We start from the raw sequence: 21,197 nt of genomic DNA on the forward strand, positions 1-21,197 counted from the left end.
GCACAGATGCGGATGGGAGTCATGGTAGACCATAGAAGGAAAAGTGTGACATTGTCAAGGAAATTATGATCCCAGGGAGAGCCCCCAAAGACATGTGATCACGAAAAGCTCAGATCCTCCTAGATCCTGGTGAAGCCCTTAATTCTAAAGTTGCACCATCTTCTGTGGTGTTAGTAATCTAAAGAGAGTTGGAATGAAGAAAAAACAATCATCCACAGGGCTAGTCTTGTGTATTTTGGAGTTATTTCATTGTACTCCAAATGAAAATACCTCAGCCCATCACCCCTAAGAATCTTAGCACAACTGTCCAGGATATCAGTTTGAAATGATCAGATTAGTCCTCTTAAGAACCAGAAGTCTGATCCCCACAATGTCTGTTTCCAAATCTGGGTGGTGCATTCTACAGAACTAGGGTACAGTGCAGCCTTTCTCCCAACCCAGAGATTGACAGCTCTGCTCTCTAGGCAGCGGTCAGTACCATCATTACTTACAGAGACAGGGTTGGCTCAGCTCAGTGAACCTGAAACTAAATGGCATTGTACTTTACCCCTAATTTTCAGGGCTGTCCTTGCCCTAAGTCCCCTCCATTCCAGGGAGGGAATTGTAACCAAATATCAGCCATAGCTACTCTCACTCTTCAGGTCCAAAAGTGTGATATTTAGGACAGATTTGTCAAATGCCATTTTTTATTAATGTAGGAAATATGTACACATATGAACAGTTGCCTATATTGTTAATTTTGAAATATTGGTAGTATATATTTTCAAAATGGCATCTGTCTTTTTGTAGGCAAAAGAGAAAATGTGTCATGAAGGATCTGGGAAGGAATTGGATAACTTAAAAATGGAAATAAATCGAGTAGCAGAAAAATTTAACACCATTAAACAGAACCCCTCTGACGAAGTTCTATCTGTGCTGCGTGAAATACTGGTGAATGTATTCAGCTCAGAAATCAAAAGGTTACTGAAGCATTGGTGACAAGTTGGCACATTTTTGTAGTGTGCCTGTCGATAAATTCATTTAAGGGCAGTTTTAAATTAAGGGTTATCAAACAATGTCAGAGACCAACAGCTTAGGAAGTCTATCAAAATAGACTCTTAATGGAAAAGGTTACTATACAGTGACAGCCATTCATAAGCCTCATTATAATGATTATCTTACAATGTATATGTACATCATTTATTGACTTGTAAACTATATATGTACACAATAAAAACAACTGCCAAGTACATTATGTGGTCATCTCATACAAACTGGAGTGCACGCTTGTGTGTGTGTGTGTGTGTGAGAGAGAGAGAGAGAGAGAGAGAGAGAGAGAGAGAGAGAGAGAGAGAGAGAGAGAGAGAATTTACTTGTCCGTTGGGACTTTTACAAAGTTGCAGACATATTTTGGAAAACACAGCCTTCATTGAGGTAATGACTCACTAAGTTTGCCCTGTGAGCTAGTCTGTGGGGTGTTGTATTGTCTGACTGTCAAATGATGTGGATGGCTTAGCCCAGTGTGAGTGATGCATCCCCTGGGCAGATGGTCCTAGATGGCATGAGAAAGCAAACTGAGCAAGCCAGGATGAAGTCAGACTGTAAGCATCACTCCTTCATGGCCTCTGTATCAGCCCCTTCCTTGAGTTCCCTCATTAATGGAGTGTGGCCTAAGAGTTATGACCCTTTTCTCCCCACTTACTTTCAGTGCTGGTGTTTATATCAGCAATAGAAGCCCTAACTCTGACACCTATTTTCTCTGCCTTGGGGCTCCCATGCTGTCTCATAGATCCTTGAGGCGGGGAGTTTGGACCCTAGAATTTACAATCTCTGTTCCTCACACATGCTTGAATCATTCCGTTGGATTTCTTGCTTTCCTTCATATACAAAGGCATATCTTCTCCACCACTTCCGTGGTTCATCGTGAGGCTTTTGCGGTTGGTTAGATGTGAGCATCACTGTGCTCTCTCTCCCCTTTTGATATTCTATACTACATTTTCCTTGTCTCACTCAGGGTTTACATTTCCCTTAGTAGTAAATAAACTTCCCTCATAATTGCAGTATTAGCTGTCCTAGGAATCAGCATCTAGCCCACAGGTATTGTTACATCAAAGATCAATGTCATCTTATTTAGTCTCTGGCTTAGTATTTGTCTGGTTTAGTATTTAGTACAGTGTTAGTGTAGTGAATTGTGGAATATTCTTCTCAACATGGAGTAAGTGTATTGTATGTTAGTTTTCCTTGGATGTTTCTTATGAAATAAGTAATGGAATTTCTTTTTAAAAGCAAATTCCTGCTTTTTTCCAACAAGAAAGGAGCAGATTTTCCAGAAATGAGCTCACTGTTTGACTAATTCTTCTTTACTTCAGTATATGGACACACATGAACAACAAATGAAGGACAGTCCATTTCTAGCAACCTTTAATTGACCTGCAGGGATTTCCAGTCCTTATTATTCTATAGTGGCAGTTATAAAAACTATACACAAACCCCTTTCTCTCACCAGCCAGCATTAGTATTTCTACACTTAAGATGATGGCCTGAGACAATTTTACTTAATCCACTTGGTCTAGCAAAACCAAAAAGGTGAAAACCAAAACCGAGCTTTTCTTTTTCTCTTGGCTGGAAAACCTTTGTACATGTACATTTTAAAACCATGCTTGAAAGTAGTGGGAATCATCCTCCTTGAGACCTGTAACACCCTCATTTTCTGTTATTTCCTCAAGCTGTGTGTAAGGCAGCCAGCTCACATAGGTCTTTATAGACACAGGGTGGTTATTTTGGAGGGATAGGCATGGATCTGTCACTAATGCAATGTGTCTTAGTAAGAAACTAGTGTCTGACCTTCTAAAGCCATGGATCACCACCTATACCCTTCCTTCCTCCAGCTACAGCAGTACTTACCTGTTTCCTGACTTGACACACTGCATACTTCTTACCTATGAAATTACAAAATGCACAAACCCCTCCATTAAGATATTTCTTCAGGACCCTACATCCTAACCCTATTGCTCTGAATACCCTATCTCCTTAAAACATACAAGGCTGAAAACATACAATGCCTTCTTACAAAGGTAATCTCAAGCCAACTTACCAACCATATAACACTCCAGTCTTGCCCATCCTAATGTGTGATAGTTCTTACCACCTGGTCAAACTCCTCTGGATTATTATCACGACATTCCTCCCTACCCATGTGTTGGTACCCAACCTGCACACTCTTTCTCAGATTCTCTCCTCTACTTCTCACTTGGCTGTCACCGACCTTAAGGATGATTTCTTTACCATTCTTTTACATCCAGATTCACATATCTTTGCTTTCACTTGGAAAGAACCTGAAACTAGAACAGAATTTCAGCTTGCTTGGATCTTTTCTTTGGATCCTGTCCCTAGGCTTTCTGTTATCCATTAACCGCCAAAAACTCGCTCTCAATCACAGATGTTACCTGCAGTCGAGCATACCACCCCTACCATCAAGGAAGACATTCTTCCCTTCCTGGAACTGAGTTATCAGAGCCTGTATTCTCAACTTTGATCTTCTTGCTTGGTCCCTCTTTTAAGCAGATAAGGGACTGCCAACTGAGCTCCTCGACCCAGCTAAGCCATCACACCTGCCTTCATTTGTCTCTGAGATCAACCCCCATTGGCTCTTCATCTGGCTCTCGTAGATGATGGCCAACGCTTTATTTATTTATTTATTGTTTATTTATTTATTATTACAGAAAAACCATGACTGGACCTGTGCTTTGGGAATAAATGAAAGGTCCTGTTGCTTTTCTTTCTAAGCAGCTTCATGCAACAGTTAGGTGATGGCAACTTTGAATACATGGGACAACAACAGCTTCTTCCTAGGCCCAGGATGCCTTTATACACACCTTTGATCGATCTGTGTCTGTCCTTTCAACACACCAGCTCATGGAGCTCTTTTCACACAAAAGCCTCTTTATTTATTTCCTTCTTTTAAGCTTCATTTTTTTTCACATCACCTTCCTAGGAAATCCTGATATCTCACTTGACTATTGGCCTCCTCTCAACCTTGTTGCTTTATTCCTTCCCAAGGCCACTAACCTCACTCATTTCTGCCTGAGTTGAGGAAATGCTTCTGTGAGATACAGCTCAAAGACATTTTCTCAATTAGTGACCAATGCGGGAGGATCCAGTCCATTGGAGGTGATGCCATCCTGTGACTGGTGGTCCTGGGTTCTATAAGAAAGCAAGCTATGCCAGTAAGCAGCCCTCCTTCATGACTGACTTCTGCATCAACTCCTGCCTCCAGGTTACTGCCCGGTTTGAATTTGTGTCCTGGCTTCCTTTAATGAACAGCAATATAGAAGTGTAAGCCAGTTAACCCATTTTTTTAAAATTTTTTTACATATCGATCTCAGTTCCCTCTTCCTTCCTTTCTCCTTCCCTCTCTCACTCCCTCTCTCCCTTCCTCTTTCCCTCTCTCGCCGCCACAAATGTACCCTGACCGCCCTCCCCTCACTCCCCCCCCCACTCCACATGTAGGGTGATGCCATCCAGGAGGGGTCATCTAAATCTGTCAAGTCATTTGAGTAGGGACTAGGACTTCTCTCTTGTCCCTAGGTTAAGGCAGAATCCCTCCATGGGGGATGTGCCTGCAAGGTCCTTTTGTGCACCAGGAATACATCCTAGTTCCACTGTCTGAGGTCCGCTTTAGCTGAGACCCATGTTCAGGGAGTCTGGGTCAGCTCATTGCTGGCTTCCCAGCTATCAGTCTGGGGGCCCTTTAGCTCCTCCTTGTTCAGGTCAGCTGTCTTTATGTGTTTCTGCAGCATGGTCTTGTCCTCCCTCTTTGCATTTGGATTCTAGTTCGGCTCAGTGTTTAGTTGTGGTGTTTGCTTCTGTTTCCAACAGCTACTAGATGAGGGCTCCATTATGGTGGATAAGTTAGTTGTTGATCTCATTATCAGGGAAGGGCATTTATGGTAGTCATTCCACTTTTGCTCAAATTGTTAGTTGGAGTCAGTCTTGTAGGTGTCTGGACATTTCTTTAGGTTCTTAAGGTTAGTTTTCTCTTCAATCCTATAATGACTCCCTCTTTTATGCTGTCTCCTATACCTCCCTTGACTCAATCTTCTTAGTCCCACGTGCTTTCCTCTCTTCCCATTCTCCTTCTAGTAGTTCCCTCTCCACGCACTGTCCCCTCATCCCCATGTGCTCTGGAGAACTTGTACCTTCCCCCTTCTATGAGGGACCTTACATGAATCTCTTAGAATCCACCTTGTATCCTATTTCCTCTGGCAGAGTGAATTATAGGTTGATGATCCTTTGCTCTAGGTCTAAAATCTATATATGAGTGAGTACATATCATGTTTCTCTGCTTCTGACTGGGTTACCTCATTCAGGATGGTTTCTTCAAGTTTCATCCACTTGCCTGCAAATTTCAAGACTCCATTGTTTTTTCCACAGAGTAGTACTCCATTGTGTAGATGTGTCACATCTTCTTTATCCATTCTTCAGTTGAGGGGTATCTAGGTTGATTCCAGTTTCTTGCTATTACAAATAATGCTGCTATGAACATAGTTGAACACACGCAGTTGTTGCATGGATGTGGATCATTTGGATATATGCCTAAGAGGGGGATTGCTATCAGGGAAATGAAAATCAAAACAACTTTGAGATACCATCTTACTCCTGCCAGAATGGCTAAAATTAGAAACACCAATGATGACACATGGTGGAGAGGATGTGGAGAAATGGGAACACTCCTCCACTGCTGGTGGGAGTGCAAACTCATACAACCATTTTGGAGATCAGTATGGCTGTTCCTCAGGAAAACGGGAATTAGTTTACCACAGGACCCGGCAATCCCCCTCTTAGGCATATACCAAATGATCCACAACCATGCAACAAAGACATCTGCTCAGCTATGTTCATAGCAGCACTATTTGTAATAGCAAGAACCTGGAAGCAACCTAGATGCCTGTCAGTTGAAGAATGGATAATGAAGATGTGGCACATCTACACAATGGAATACTACTCTGCAGAAAAAAAATAATGGTATCTTGAAATTCGCAGGCAAGTGGATGACACTTGAAGAAACCATCCTGAATGAGGTAACCCAGTCACAAAAAGAGAAAAACAGTATGTACTCACTCATATATGGATTTTAGACCTAGATCAAAGGATTACCAGCCTATAATTCACAACACCAGAAGAATTAGGATACATGGTGTATTCTAAGAGATTCATATAAAGTCCCTCACAGAACCGAGAAGGGACAAGTCCCCCAGAGCACAGGGGAAGTAGGGGGACAGCGAATGAAGAGAGAAGTAGGAGAAAACGAGGGGGAGGAGAGGAAAACACATGCAACCAGGAAGATAGAGAGAGAGAAAGAGAGAACATAAAAGAGGGAGCCAATATTGGTTTGAAGATAAAATTGAACACAAAGAAAAGTCTAGAGAACTACAAGACTGCTCCCAACTAACAATTTGAGCTTCTGTGGAAAGGCTACCATAAATGCCCTTCCCTGATAATGAGATCAACAACTAACTTATCTATGGAGCCCTCAACTAATGCCTGTTGGAAACAGGAGCAAACACCCATACATAAACATTGAGTCGAAGTAGAACCCAGATGCAGATGGAGAGGACAAAACCAGGCGGCAGAAACCCATAGAGACAGATTACCTGAATAAGGAGGAGCTAACAGGCCTCCAGACTGATAGCTGGGAAGCCACCATGGGACTGACTCAGGCCCCTCTGAATATGGGTCTCAGCCAGAAGGACTGAGCAGTCTAAGAGACCTCAGACAGTGGAGCCAGGATGTATCCCTAATGCACAAAAGGACCTTGTGAACACGTCCTCCATGGAGGGATAACTGCCTTAATATAGAGACAGAAGAGAAGCCCTAGTCCCTACTTCACAGGACCTGTCAAATCTACATGACCCCAACTGGATGGCATTCCCCTATATATGGAATTGGGGTGGGGGGATGGGAGGGGAGGATGGGTAGGGTGCACGTGAGAGGGCAGAGAGGGTAAAAGGGAGGAAGGGAGGGGGGAGAGGGAACTGGGATCGACATGTAAAATAAATTAAATAAAAAAAAAATGCTTTGACTCCAAGCATTCAAGGACAAGTTACTGGGGAAAAGGATTTCTATTTTTGATTCCACAGAAAACGAAAAGCTGTGGATTCCTTGCAGACTAATGTGGTTTGATCAAGCAGACCACCTGAAACAGAGTACCAGGTGATCCTACATTCAAAACAGCTGGAAAAAGCAGCCTTGCAGACTATAGCCAGGATTTCTGCATCTTCTTAAAATCACCCATGACAGCGCCCCTTACCAGCAGGAAGTAGTTTGGAAAGAACGACACACAAATTCCCAAATATTGTCTATAAATGTTTGTTTTCATTTAAATGGACTTGGTTATATTAAATAATTAATTAATTAAGTAAGTAATTAAAGAAAAGAAATTACAACATGTCTCACTTTGCTTTCCTCCTTCCAACCTCTCTCAATACTCTTTCCTTGCTTTCTTTCAAATTTGTGGCCTCTTTTCTCATTAATCTTTATTGCATGCATATATGTATAGTGTGCATACGTATATGTTCCTAAATGTAAGCTGTTCAGTCTGTATAATGTTACTTGTGTGTATATTTTCAGTGCTAGTCATTTGATATTGGAAAACCAACTAGTGTCCTCTTCTCTGGGGAAGACTATTCCTCTTTCTCTCAACATTCCTTAGTTATCTGTAGTTATTCTCATAGGGTAGAGGGCTTGTAGCTTATTTCCTGCCTACTTTGGCAAGTTATCTGTAGTTCCTTGTATAGGTCAGAGGACTTTGTCCTGTCTACTTTAGCAAGTTTGTTGTATTTGTTCAGCTCCTAGTGGGCAGTCATGTTGGTGAGAATTTATAGTTTGACAATTTGCCTTTGTGACTTAACTACATCTTATTCATCAATGGCTTCTATTTATCCAATAAAATTTTAGTTGATTTTCTTTCTTTTTTTGTTGGAAAGGTGTCAGTTTCTCATATTCTTTGATAATCCTTTAATTAGAAATGGCTGTTGAATAAATCCATGATGACATACACAATAATGTATGTATAACAGTATTATTACCACATGAGAGGCCTTCATATTATACTTCACAGGAATCCTCAACCTGCCACATAGGAGCTGAGAATCTGCATCCCGATATTTAACACCACAGGGAGTGCTTCAGTTAATACATTGCCAGCAATATCAAGGATATTATGAATGGAGCTGTTTTTAATGTTTTCAATCTCTTCTTCTCTTAGCTTTATTTCTCTTCTTAAATCATCATATTTCTCCTCAACTCCATCAAGAAGTACTTCTTTTAGGACCTAAAAAACATAGGGTACAGTTTTTAAATATACACTACTAATATTTCATAGTTAACAATATAGACAGCTGTTCATATGTGTACATATTTCCTACATTAATAAAAAATGGCATTTGACAAATCTGTCCTAAATATCACACTTTTGGACCTGAAGAGTGAGAGTAGTTATGGCTGATTCTTGGTTACAATTCCCTCCCTGGAATGGAGGGGACTTAGGGCAAGGACAGCCCTGAAAATTAGGGGTAAAGCACGATGCCATTTAGTTTCAGATTCACTGAGCTGAGCCAACCCTGTCTCTGTAAGTAATGATGGTACTGACCGCTGCCTAGAGAGCAGAGCTGTCAATCTCTGGGTTAGGAGAAAGGCTGCACTGTACCCTAGTTCTGTAGAATGCACCACCCAGATTTGGAAACAGACATTGTGGGGATCAGACTTCTGGTTCTTAAGAGGACTAATCTGATCATTTCAAACTGATATCCTGGACAGTTGTGCTAAGATTCTTAGGGGTGATGGGCTGAGGTATTTTCATTTGGAGTACAATGAAATAACTCCAAAATACACAAGACTAGCCCTGTGGATGTTTGTTTTTTTCTTCATTCCAACTCTCTTTAGATTACTAACACCACAGAAGATGGTGCAACTTTAGAATTAAGGGCTTCACCAGGATCTAGGAGGATCTGAGCTTTTCGTGATCACATGTCTTTGGGGGCTCTCCCTGGGATCATAATTTCCTTGACAATGTCACACTTTTCCTTCTATGGTCTACCATGACTCCCATCCGCATCTGTGCTCACCTTCAGCTTGTGATCCAGCACCTCCTGCTGCTGCTTCAGAAGGTTTTCCTTTTCCATCTCCATCTTCCTCTGCAGCTGGGCCATGTTTTCTGTAATAGTTCTCATCTGAGCCTCCCTTGCTTCCTCTTGCTCCTTCTGTTGCTGCCTCAATAACTCCAGTTCCCTTTCAGCTGCCTCCTTCTTGGCCTGCTCGTCTGTCCCACAGGGGTTTTAGAGAGAGAAGAAAGGACATTCAGAACTGAGAGTTGCCCTCATGGGCACAGAGACCAACCTTGTTTCCCTATAGAAACTCTCTGCTTCTTCCTATCAGTGGTCATGATTCTGTATGTGATGGAAATGTACTGACCATCTAGTCATACCGCACCAGCCCGAATTATGGGTTTCAGATCTAGAGAGGATGCAGGCGAGATCATTTGTTTTGAGAGGGGTCTTTCTGTCCATATGTCAGAGGGCTTTACATGAACTCTTTGAGAGCTGAGCCCTCCTGCATACCTGCCATGGCTTTCTGTCCATCAGTGAGGGCTTTATCTGACTGCAAGATGGAGTCCTCCGTAGTGATCAGTGACTTCAGGAAGTTGTGTAACACCTCACTTGCCTGGGTACCAGAACAGAGACAACCTTAAGTAACAAGATGTGTTCTTTTAATGAAAGAGTTATCATTCAGTGAAATTATTAACCTGACTGCACTATCTGAGTCCTGGTTAAATTCCCTCGTGTATCCTTAAATTCTGTTGCTGTACCTAAGTCTATTCTCTTTGCTGAGATTAAAAAACCCTCTGCAACAGTTCTTGTTAGTTCTTCAACCTTGTTTCCCAGGAGTGTCTCCTACTAGCCATTCCAGGTATCAGCCCCAACCAGAATTGTTTGCAATTCTCTTATAGAACATTATTTTAAGATGTGTTACATTTATATATGCCGTGGAACATTGGTTTAATGACACAAAGACATGTTGCATTATACATATATATACATATATGTTATATAATTTCTTCTTATTTCACATATTGATCCCAGTTCCCTCTCCCTCCCTCCCTCCCATGTCCCCTGACCCCCTCCCATCCCATTGCTCCCCCCCACTATACAGGGAGGGTGATGCCTTCCAGGAGGGATCATCAAAATCTATGAAGTCATTTGGAGTTGGGTCTAGCCCCTCCCTCCTGCTTCTAGGCTAAGGGAGCATCCCTCCATGGGGTCTTTTCGTGCACAAGGGATACATCCTGTTTCCACTATAAGAGGTTCCTTAGACTGCTCAGGCCTTCTAAATGACACCCATGTTCAGGGGATCTGAGTAGATACAATGCTGGTTTCTAAGCTATCAGTCTTGGAGTACATGAGCTCCCCCTATCTGTGGATTTCTGTAGCCTGGTCTTGACCCCTTTTCTTAATACTCCCTCTCTGCAACTGGATTTCAGGAGTTTGGCTCAGTATTTAGCGATAAGTGTCTGCTTCTGCTTCCATCAGCTACTAGATGAGGGCTCTGTGATGGCATATAATTTAATTATCATTATCAGAAAGGACATTTAAGGTAGACTTTCCACTGTTGTACTGTTGCTCATATTGTTAGTTGGGGGTCACCCTTGTAGGTTCTGAACATTTCTCTAGAGTCAGTTTTCTCTTCAAACCTATAATGGCTCCTTCTGTTGTGCTCTCTCTCTCTCTCTCTCTCTCTCTCTCTCTCTCTCTCTCTCTCCTTCTCTCTCTCTCTCTCTGTCTCTCTCTCTCTCTCTCATCTATTTGTCCCCTGACTCAAACAAGATCTCCTGACCATATTGGGAGTGGGGGGGCAGTGAGTGGAGAGGGAGTTAGGAGAAAGAGAAGGGGAGGTGAACAAGTTGCATTCGTTTATGTTGTATTTGTTTAACTGCATGAAGCTGTGCCTGTTTAACACCTGATTGGTCTAATAAAGAGCTGAATAGCCAATACCAAGGCAGGAGAAAGGATAGGCAGGACTGGTAGGCAGAGAGAATAAATATAAAGAGAAAAAGAGGATCGGGGAGCAAGAGAACCAGAAGAGGACCATGCTAGGGACCAGCCACCCAGCCCTACATCCAGCCACACAGTTAAGAGTAAAAGTAAGATATACAGAAGTAAAAAAAAAAAAAAAAAAAAAAAAAAAAAAAAAGGAAAAAGCCCAGAGTCAAGAGGTAGATTGGATAATTTAAATTAAGAAAAGCTGGCAAGGACCAAGCCAAGCTAAGGGCTGATATTCATAAATAATAAAAAGTATCTGTGTATTTACTTGGGAGCTGGGTGGTTGGGCCCCCAGAAGAACAAAGAGCCAAAATAGTAAGGAGTAATAAACAAAACCCAAAAACAACTATCTAGTTCCACAAACACATATAGGGCAGTCCGATTTAGGGAATAGATTAGTAGTCTGGGACCTTATTTGCTTTAGGGTATACATCCCTCCCTGTCTTGTAATGATGTACTTGCCAATCTGATCCTTTACCCATGTGTATTATACATGCATACTCCTCTCAAAACAACTCACCCAACCCCTCAAACCCTACCACATCATTCCAGCACTGTCTACACATCCACTCCTCTCTGAACAATAGTATAAATATCTCCATCTCTAATCAATCTAACCATGACAAGTTCTCTTCAAGTATACTGCCAATGCATCCTAGGGAATATATCTGGTCTCAAGTTGCTTTCAGTGTATGCACAGTGCTATCAGGAAAACTCTAGCCTTCAAGTAAAATTTATGAACTATACCCATACTTAGCATCTCATGCCTATGCACAAATGAGAATTCATATTACTAAAATCAGATAGACTATATGCAATAAAGGGCATTTGCATTAGAGAAATTGAATATACGGCTTAATCTATCCTTCAAAGTAGAGAACTACTCAAACAATGACTGTAGTAACTGTCTTTGTCTTCTAAAGAAGTGACCCACGGTGGTTCCTTTGAATATCCTCACACCAATTTGAACAACACACTCCTCTCTTATCTGTGTTATTGCTTCACTCTGAAAGAACTTGTCCAGCTTCTTTTGCAAATCTCTGTGAGTTCCTCGGTCCAGCACACCCTCAACTGTACAGTGGAGATACTACTAACAACTAATTCATTCTGTCATTTGTTAAATTGGTATTCCCATGAGAATGATAATACTAACTTAATTTATGAAATGAGTCTTCAGTATGTTAGTATCAGTATCATCATCACTACCAACACCAACTTCATCATCTCTACTTCTACCTCTACCTCTTTAAGTTTAATAACTAGTTCCTGTTTAGCAAGCACACTTCATTTGTCCATGTTAGCTAAAATCATACACTTCCTTAGAATAAAGTTATTTCTGTAATAACATATATCCTGATAAAAAAATTAACAGATTATTCAATACATTTTATTTGGATTATGTTATAAATCTCCTGAGGAAATGGATAGTAACTAGTTATTTAGTATCATACAGTATTTTGTGGTTATAAAGATTAGAGTGGCCGAGACACAAGAAAGTCTGATTTCTCTCCAGAGAAGATTCTGTTGTCTTAGTTTCCAGGAGCATATGTTCCCACTCTAGCTGTATGATCACACCCACCCTCATTCCTCACCTTCACTCCCTTCCTGGGCACTCGCGAATAGCTCTGCTCAACCTTCTTCCTTGCTTCTAAGTAGATGCTGTGCCCACCAGGAACAGAGAAATCTCCACGTGAGATGTTCTTCTTCAGGGACTCTGAAAGCTTCTCCAGTTTAGCCTGGCAGTAACTGAGAGATGCTGCTTCATTCTCTCGTATGAAATCATCCTTCATTTTCTCTATGGTGGCCTGCCGGTGAGTAGGAGAAGGTGAAACAAAAAGTTATTAGAAGGAAGGTACTGATGTGGTATTCCTGGTTGAAGCAATGTGACAGTCCCACAGAGGAGGGGTTGGGGACTTGCTTTATCCCTGGTCTGGTCAACTCTGAATGACTGCTGCAAATCTTAATTTCCTTGGCCTCAAGCTCACAAACTTTGAAAGTGAGATGAATGGGCATGTGTTCTTCTTTGAGGGCTGGGATGAAGAGTGTTCGTGCATCAACAATAAGGATTCAACCAGAGGGGACACAGCATCCTTGGAGAATGTGCTTTGGTGTGGGTGAAAATATCTGCACAGCAAATCCACCTGTCAGGTCTGAGTAGGTCTGTGAGGAACAGAGCATTGAGTGCTTCAGGAATTCCTTTGACAAGAGTATAGGTATGACGTTAAACATACTGAAGCTTTAAGATTTAAACTTATAAGTTACAATCATGCTATTTTTATCACTATGGATGATGTTTGTCACGTTCAGAATGGTCAAAGACAGTGTAAAAGAGAAACATCATGACAGCATTTCTGGTCATTGGAATGATGCTGCTGTCACAAGAGTTTTCTCACTTGTCATCCATATCCTGCATCATCCCAGAATAAGATAGTCATGAATCCTGTGACTACATCATTATACAGCACAGAGCAACTTTGAGAAATGAACTTTACTGACCAAGAAGGGAAGTCATAACTTAAAGAGCTTCAGTGTGTCAACTCACTAAATATACACAAACTCATTTGGGTATGGTGGCACACGCCTTTAATCCCTGCACTTGGGAGAAAGAGGCAAGCAGATCTCTGTGATTTCCAAGTAAACCTAGTATGCAGAGTGAATTCCAGAACAGATAAAACTTACACAGAGAAACCCTGTCTCAAAAAATAAAAAATGTAAAAGTAAAAGAAACAAAATAATAAAAAAGCCACAGATGGAGATAATATGGTTACTGTATGGCATTATATTGTCTTTATATCATTAGACTGCTGAGGAAACAACTATTAAAGAAAATACTGCTGGATTAATTCAGTTTATATATTTTAAAAATGCTTTGACTTCAAAATTTAAGTCTAAGGACAAGTTACTGGGGAAAAGGATTTCTATTTTTGTTTCCACAGAAAATGAAAAGCTGTGGATTCCTTTCAGACTAATGTGGTCTGAGCAAGTCAGACCCCCTGAAACAGAGTACCAGGTGATCCTACATTCCTACATTGAACAAGGCAGCCTTACAGACTACAGCCAGGATTTCTGCATCCTCTTAGGATGCCCATGACAGCGCCCCCTATCAGCAGGAAGTAGTTTAGAAAGAACGATGCCCAAATTCACAAATATTGTTTATAAATGTTTGTTTTCATTTAAATGGGGTTGGTTATAAGTGGATAATGGCCACAACCAATCTCTTTTTAAAGGTAAAAAGGGAATTATGGTATAGATATGAATACTTTGTTTTGGAATGGATTTTCATTTATTGATACAATTTAAGGTCAATTTTGTGATATGTATATTTCTCCTTTTGTTTAGATATTATGTTTGCATAGCTCATTTAGAAATGGAATGTATAATTTAATACAGATTATAGTTACCTATAATAGTCAAAATTTTAGTTAGGTGAGTAAGATTTTCTAGATATGCAGGGATGTATTTGAGATATATAGGCATTCTTCAACCCTTTCAAATACCTACAGAATATGGCATTTAAAATGGTTTAGGGTTTTTCTTGACAGTGAGATATAAATGTTCCTGGAAACACCACCTGCATCATAAAGTAAGATGGACATTGAAGAAACACATCATGGAGTTTGCTTCCAATATGGCAAGACTAGCCATTTGTACAATATACTGCTCTTGTCTGGACTGTTTGACTTTATGCTGTATAAACTGGACATGCAGGACCCATAGAAAAGTGACTGCTGATTCAAGATGGACATTGCTACAGAGTTCCTGCTTCATGGAAGAGTCTGCCAGATATTCAGCAGGACACAGAGAAAAGTGAGTGACAAACTGCCAATACAAGAAGACAGTTTAAAGTTTCTTGCTTTGCTGAAAAGTCTGCCAGACACACTATGGCCTATGGGCTGAAGATGGAAGATTACAGAAGAACTTCAGGTGACTGACAAGGCAAGATGTCTCTGTCATTTCTAGAGTTTATATATTACCCTTCCATGGTCTTTGAAGGAGTTGAAGACAGATAGTTATGGTTTTAGTTTTCCTTAGTTAGGCTTAAAGATAAGTTACATATAGGACTTTAGACTAACAAACATAGGATAGATGATAGAATAGTTTCTTTTAATCTTGCTAAATGTTAATGGACTAAATATTGTTGACTGTGTTTCTTACTTGATAACTGTTGTGTTATATATTTTGCTATGTTAAGGTTAAAACCCTTCTTTTTATTTAGACAGAAAGAGATGATGGGAGATGTCATTCTGTATATATTTCTTATACTGGTTAATCAATAAAGCACTGTTGGCCAATAGGAAAGGAAGATAGGAGGGACTACGAGACAAGGAGGAAAGAGGAAGTATTAAGGAGGAGTCAATATGGAGAGTCTGGAGAAAGCAGAATGCCAGCCGGCTCCCCGGTAAGAGAAGACCACGTGAAAATACATAGATCAGCAGAAATGGGTTAATACTTAAGACAGAGCTAGCCGATAAGAAACTAGTACAAGGCCAATAGCATTATATCAAATACAGAGTCTCTGTGTATTATTTTGGGCAGGCGTGGAGGCGGGATCACATCGCCGGTGGGGGGAAAACCTACTCCTTACACTCATTAATTTATAGACACTTTAAAGAGAAATAACAGTTTGTCAGCTCTGATTGGCAGATATCACATTATTGTCTTGAAAGCTCCTAAGGAAGAAAACATCCAGCATATTTTCAATATTTAAACGTTGTCAAGGGTGAAAAATAAAAGGGAATTGATGCTTATGTAACCATAGGAACCTGCCAAAATCACTTGTCTAAAGTTGACTATAGGGAGGAATACCAGAGATGAGAAAAAAGAAAGGACAGAATGCCTCACTGACACACTAAAGCCAGAAGGGATGCTCAGATCCTCTAGACAAGAGCCAAGTCTACTTGACACCTGGATTTAAGATTGGGATGCACTGAGCAGAGACCCATATACCTAATGCTGCACCTGATTTGAAAAACAGTGGCTTATAGGTATATTTTTGAATGACACTAAGCACATGCCAAACTATTCTATAGCAATAAAAATGAAGTTGGATTAGACAGGTGGCTCAGCAGTCAAGAACAATGACTGTTCTTCCAAAGGACCACGATTCAATTCCTAGCATCCACATGAGAACTCCCAACCATCTGTAATTCCCAATACAGGAGATCCAATGTACCATTCTAGTCTTCATGGTACTGCACACCTTAAATACACAGATATACAATAGACAAAACACCATAAACATATTTTAAAAACTATTAAGAAATAAAAATCATCTAAGTGAGAAAAGGATAGAGTTGTGCAGAAGAACTCTGTTACCCATAAGAACCATGGCGCCTTCATGATAGGAAAGATATAGCATGGAATCAAAACATAGAGCTTTATGGCAGAAGAGCTGGCACCAGTAAGGACAAATGCTAAGGCATGTTACCACAAGTTCCTTCTGGAACTTCCACTGCTCATCAGAGAAGGAGTGCTCCATGAAGACAGCAATGGCTTCCTTCTCACAGGCTGCATGCACATCCAGCAGCTCCTGGAGTGTGTCTGTTGGGAGCCTCAGTTGCTGGGCCATCTGCTGTCTGTAGTGGTCGGCTGCCCTCTGCTTAGCTATGGAGTTCTCACGCTCGGCCAGTGTTTTTACTGCATTCTCTAAGCAAGGAACTGTTCCACTGTTGATGGCATTCACATATGTCTCCACCAGAGTCCCCAACCCTAAGGAGATATAATATTTAGGGTGCACTAGAAAATTTTCACTCCCTATTTTATAGGCTTTGGTGGCCTGCATCCTCAAAAGCCCCATGATACTAAATGTAAAGTTCTCTTTTCTTCCTTTCCTTTTCTTCCTTGTCCCCATCTTCATCTTGCTTCTAGGCATCCATTTTTTGTGTAAAAATTCCAATTGTATACCTTCTTTATTAGGTTTTTATTGTTCTTCACCACACTAAAAATTTAAGTTAATGATTAAAGCAGTGTGTTCAAAGCATTCCCAGAACATTTTTTTTTGCATAAAAACAAATGAAGAGGGCTATTACATAAAACAAAAACAAAAACTTCAATTTGTGAACCCCATTTGCATATGAAAATGTAGAGCTGAGTTTCATGGCAGTGAGACAGAGCTTAGTGAAGCAGGGACCCATCCAAGCATGGGCTACTGCAGAGGTTCAGTGTCCACAGAGCCAGCCAGCTCTGCAAAGAAGATTGAGTTTCCTTTCTCACTCTTTCACTAATCATGCACAGCAGTCATAGCTGGCTGTTTCTTTTTCTGACTCATGTAAAGCAACTAAAATCTTTTGTTGGTTGGTTGATGGACTGTGATGCTGGGATTGAACCTATGATCCTATATGCATGCTACGTGAGCATTCTTCCACTGAGCTACCCTCACATCTCTGCTTTATATTTATTAATTAATATGTTTTGTGATTTTGAACATTGAATCATTGCATACTTACTGTATGCCTTACTTGTATGCTGGTCAAGTGCCCTCCAATTGAGCTAAGTCTATATCTCTGTTTTATATCTTTTTGTTAACTGAAATAATTGACCTGCTGGTTAGATTTTTTTTTCTTTTTTCCTGGTTCTGATGATTGAGCCAGTATCTTGCCCATTGTAATCACTTTCTGCACCACTGACCTCAGCTCTCCCTTCCTTTGTCTATTATCTTGAGACAATTTGATAAATTGACTTTGTTGATATCAAGCTAGAGATCTCCCTACCTCAGCATCCTACATAGCTGAGATACAGGGGTGTACCAAAACATCCAGAATAAAACATCTTTTATGTATTTATTGAGAAACCATTATCTTATATGCCTCATTACTATGTATATTTCTCTCTTTCCTAAATAGAGACACTTGAATAAAAAAGTGTGGATTTCCATGTATAACACAAACTTCTGCATTCCCACATTCTTATAACACAGCAAATAAAAGTACAGCCAATCCTACTCAAGAATCCAGACTCCACCCTGTAGTGATCAACCAAAGACATAAGCCTTTCAAAAGTGACTCACGATTCCCTGTGACCAGGATTCCCTCTCTGAGTCTCTTGGCACTTGCGTAGGTGAAGATATGAGAACAGAAAGTCTTCGATTGCTTCTGGAATTTAGGGTTCAGTTGGCTTTCTTGTATACTCTCAATTTTGGTTAAGAGCTGTGGGTCACTCACTGGCCAGTCGAAGACAAAACATTTCCTCCTGGGAAAAAATTGTCTGATGCATTCCCTGGGCCAGTTGGATGTCTGGATTTGGGGACTCTGCCCTGAGGAAGAGGAAAAAGATTCCCATGGGCATATCTGATGGGTTAAAAATAAGTCATAGTCTTGCTTGCTGGTTTTGTAGCTTGTTTGGTTTTGGTTTTTATACAAAGATTCAAATATCCCAGCCTAGGCTGGCCTTGAACTCACTCTGTATGCAAAAAAGACCCTTAGGTCTTGATTCTTCTGCCTCTAACAGCTGAATGTGATACCACAGGAGTGTGTTAGCACACCTGGATTATGAGGCACTAGACATCAAACCTAGGGCTTCACACACCTTAGACATGTACTTTATCAACTGAGCTACATCCCAAGCAGGTAATGGTTTATATTGTTTTTATTTATTAATTTATTGAAATTGATTTGTTTTCATACAAATATATTCTGATTACAGTTTCTTCTCTCCCAGGTGCTCTCAGACCCTTTGCATTTCCACACCCACACAAATCCATACCCTTTCTTTCTCCCTCTCCTTAGAAAACAAACAGACATATAGTAACAATAATAATGAGATAAAATAAAAAACAAACTGGAATAGGACAAAATGAGCAAACAGGAAAAAATGATTCAGAGGAAAAGCACAAGAAACAAATACAGATACCATGAAGACACACATTTTTGCATAGAGAAAAGCTACACACAAAAAATTTGGGAACTATAATATATAAGCAAAAGATCTGCAAGGTTGAAAAAAATGCTAGACAAAGCATTGTGAGACCAAAACACTCTCATAAATGCTAATTAGGTCATGCTTTGTTGGCCATGTTCTCCTGAGCATGAGTATTTTGATTTTTGAAGATGTCCTATAAATGGCTGTGTGGTAATCGTCCCCTCCCACCAACTCCTTTCTCCTTCCCAATTCTCTTGTCATATTTTTCCTTTCCTTTTACCTTAGGGCCACATGTATATAGTTGAATATGTTACTGTGCATGACAGCAATGATCATATCGTAATTAGGGTAAGAGAACCCCAACACATCCCTCCCATTATTTGAGGAGATAGTTGCCTTCATGTTTATTTAAACAAATAATTTTATGGAGAATATACCAGTACACGTTTTAGAAAGTTGTATTTCTATTTTGGAAAAAATAGACTTAGTGTGTTAAATCGATTATTCCAATAGACAACTTTTTATTTGGATTTTGTGTCTAACAAGCATTTAATTATTTTCATCAAACAAAAGCAGAAGCCTGTGTGGCAAAAATAAGTGCGCAGTCTTCAAAAGTTTTCAAGTTTTCCTCATCTGTTTATAATGTATAAGATAAAATGCAACTTAGCCTTCAGTATCCTTGCTTAGTATTGGGCTCTGCTCTTCTTGAGTGAATTTAAATTTCTAACCGTGAGCATTTCAACCAAACTCCCCATTCCCATGTCTGTGGACTTAAGTCTAGCCTCAGATGCCAGTGCTACTCCAGGCATGATGGGCAGTATTCAGTGGATCCCACTACCTACCAAGATACTCTGTACCCAGTTCAAGCTCTGATACCTGGAATCAGCTTCAAAGCATTCTCCAGATATTCATCTTCCGTGATGCAATGACCATCCAACTTCAGCTCCAGAGTGAAGTCCCGTACAGTCCAGAGAAAATCTGGAAAGAAACTCACAAAATCTCTAGCATCTTCAGTCATATCAGATCTTGGGGAGGACTTTGCTCTAATGAGCTCTGTGAGTTTTGTCACATAACCAGCACTCAACTAAGGAAAAGGAACTAAAAAAAAAAAAAATGACAACACCCACAAGCCCTTTATTTAAAAAGTAAGTACAAACATTTTTGCTTCCTTTCCTATACTATCTGATCCACCAATAGCAGCTCAACCACACCTGAGTCTCATTAACAAAAGTTCTTCAGGAGAGGACTGAGCCTTGGCTCCATGAAGGATACTGCAGCTTCTCCAGGGCATCATTGTTGATGGTGCTCATGCTGTTGTAGACAAACGTGCTACTCAGAAGAACAGCCAGGGCGAAGATCCAGGCATCATTCCTAGGGTCACCCTAGAAGGCACACATGTGATGGTCTTTGGAGCTAACTCTTCTTAACTCCCATTTAAAGCTCATCCTATCTCTGTTCTCTTGAGTTTTCATCTACTATTTCAACTACTCCATTAGTTCTGCAGAGGAATAAGCCCTAAGGAGATGAGCACACTTTTCAGCTTTAATTATCTCACTGGCAATTTTTGTGATCACTTTTTCTTGATAGTGGGTGGGTGATTTTTCTTTACATTATTTTTTTCATTCTTTCTTTCTTCCTTAACAATGAGATGGAGTAATGTAGTGCCTATAGAAAAACCCAACATGGTATCTGGAATAAAATTAGATGTCCAGTGGAAGGTAGTAGCACTTATTCATTCAGAATACATTTGAGCCTTGTACCATACACTTGACATGACTGAGGACTCTACTTGTATCCAATTAAAAACAACAAGCACATATCTATGCCACCTAGGTGCATCATACTGCCTGTATATTCCATGAACAATTTGAAAATAATGTATTGCAACTGGGGGAGTCAGCCTGCAATCAGCACCAGGGTACTGAAAAAAAAAAATCCATGAATGTGGTGATAGCTAAACTTCTCTATCTAAAGGAAATAAACACACCTGATGGTGAATTTCTCTAGACTTCATCTTGAAAAAACTTTTCTCTCTGCAAATCTTTCATGCTCTTCTACATAGTTCTACATAGCTTGACAATTAGCTCTACACAGACTCCCCGTTGCTCTACACAGCAGTGTTCCTATATACATGACCTCTAGACACTTACATGTTACATTTTTAGGGCCTGAACCATTCTCATAATACAAGATAAGGTCACACAGTTTTTCTCAGGCTAGGGAGGTCACATTGACTGGATAGTGAGAAATGCTTAACCATGCATG

The 21,197-nt window shown here is 40.3% G+C and overlaps 2 protein-coding genes across 3 annotated transcripts in view; one reads left to right on the plus strand and one right to left on the minus strand.

The window, feature by feature from the left end:
* The window catches only part of LOC127229429 (guanylate-binding protein 1-like), a 109,312-nt gene that overhangs the window by 16,911 nt on the left and 71,204 nt on the right, over positions 1-21,197 (plus strand). Inside the window, exon 11 of one of the 2 annotated variants that reach the window (XM_051194566.1) lies at positions 790-1,223. The exons of the other annotated variant lie outside the window; for it this stretch is intronic. Coding sequence (XP_051050523.1) covers positions 790-978 — 189 coding nt within the window. The 3' untranslated portion in view covers positions 979-1,223. Of the gene's footprint in view, positions 1-789; positions 1,224-21,197 lie in introns of those variants that run through there. 2 annotated transcript variants of the gene reach the window in all.
* Positions 7,338-21,197, minus strand: part of LOC127229633 (uncharacterized) — a 35,573-nt gene continuing 21,713 nt past the window's right edge. The window contains exons 15-22 of the mRNA XM_051194700.1: positions 20,205-20,314; positions 19,809-20,011; positions 18,082-18,327; positions 16,504-16,784; positions 12,668-12,880; positions 9,597-9,699; positions 9,105-9,298; positions 7,338-8,311 (exon numbers count right to left, since the gene is read on the minus strand). Coding sequence (XP_051050657.1) covers positions 8,105-8,311; positions 9,105-9,298; positions 9,597-9,699; positions 12,668-12,880; positions 16,504-16,784; positions 18,082-18,327; positions 19,809-20,011; positions 20,205-20,314 — 1,557 coding nt within the window. The 3' untranslated portion in view covers positions 7,338-8,104. The remainder of the gene's footprint in view (positions 8,312-9,104; positions 9,299-9,596; positions 9,700-12,667; positions 12,881-16,503; positions 16,785-18,081; positions 18,328-19,808; positions 20,012-20,204; positions 20,315-21,197) is intronic.

The sequence above is a fragment of the Phodopus roborovskii genome, unplaced genomic scaffold, assembly GCF_943737965.1.
Source record: "Phodopus roborovskii unplaced genomic scaffold, PHOROB, whole genome shotgun sequence".
In the NCBI taxonomy this organism is placed as follows: Eukaryota; Metazoa; Chordata; class Mammalia; order Rodentia; family Cricetidae; genus Phodopus; species Phodopus roborovskii.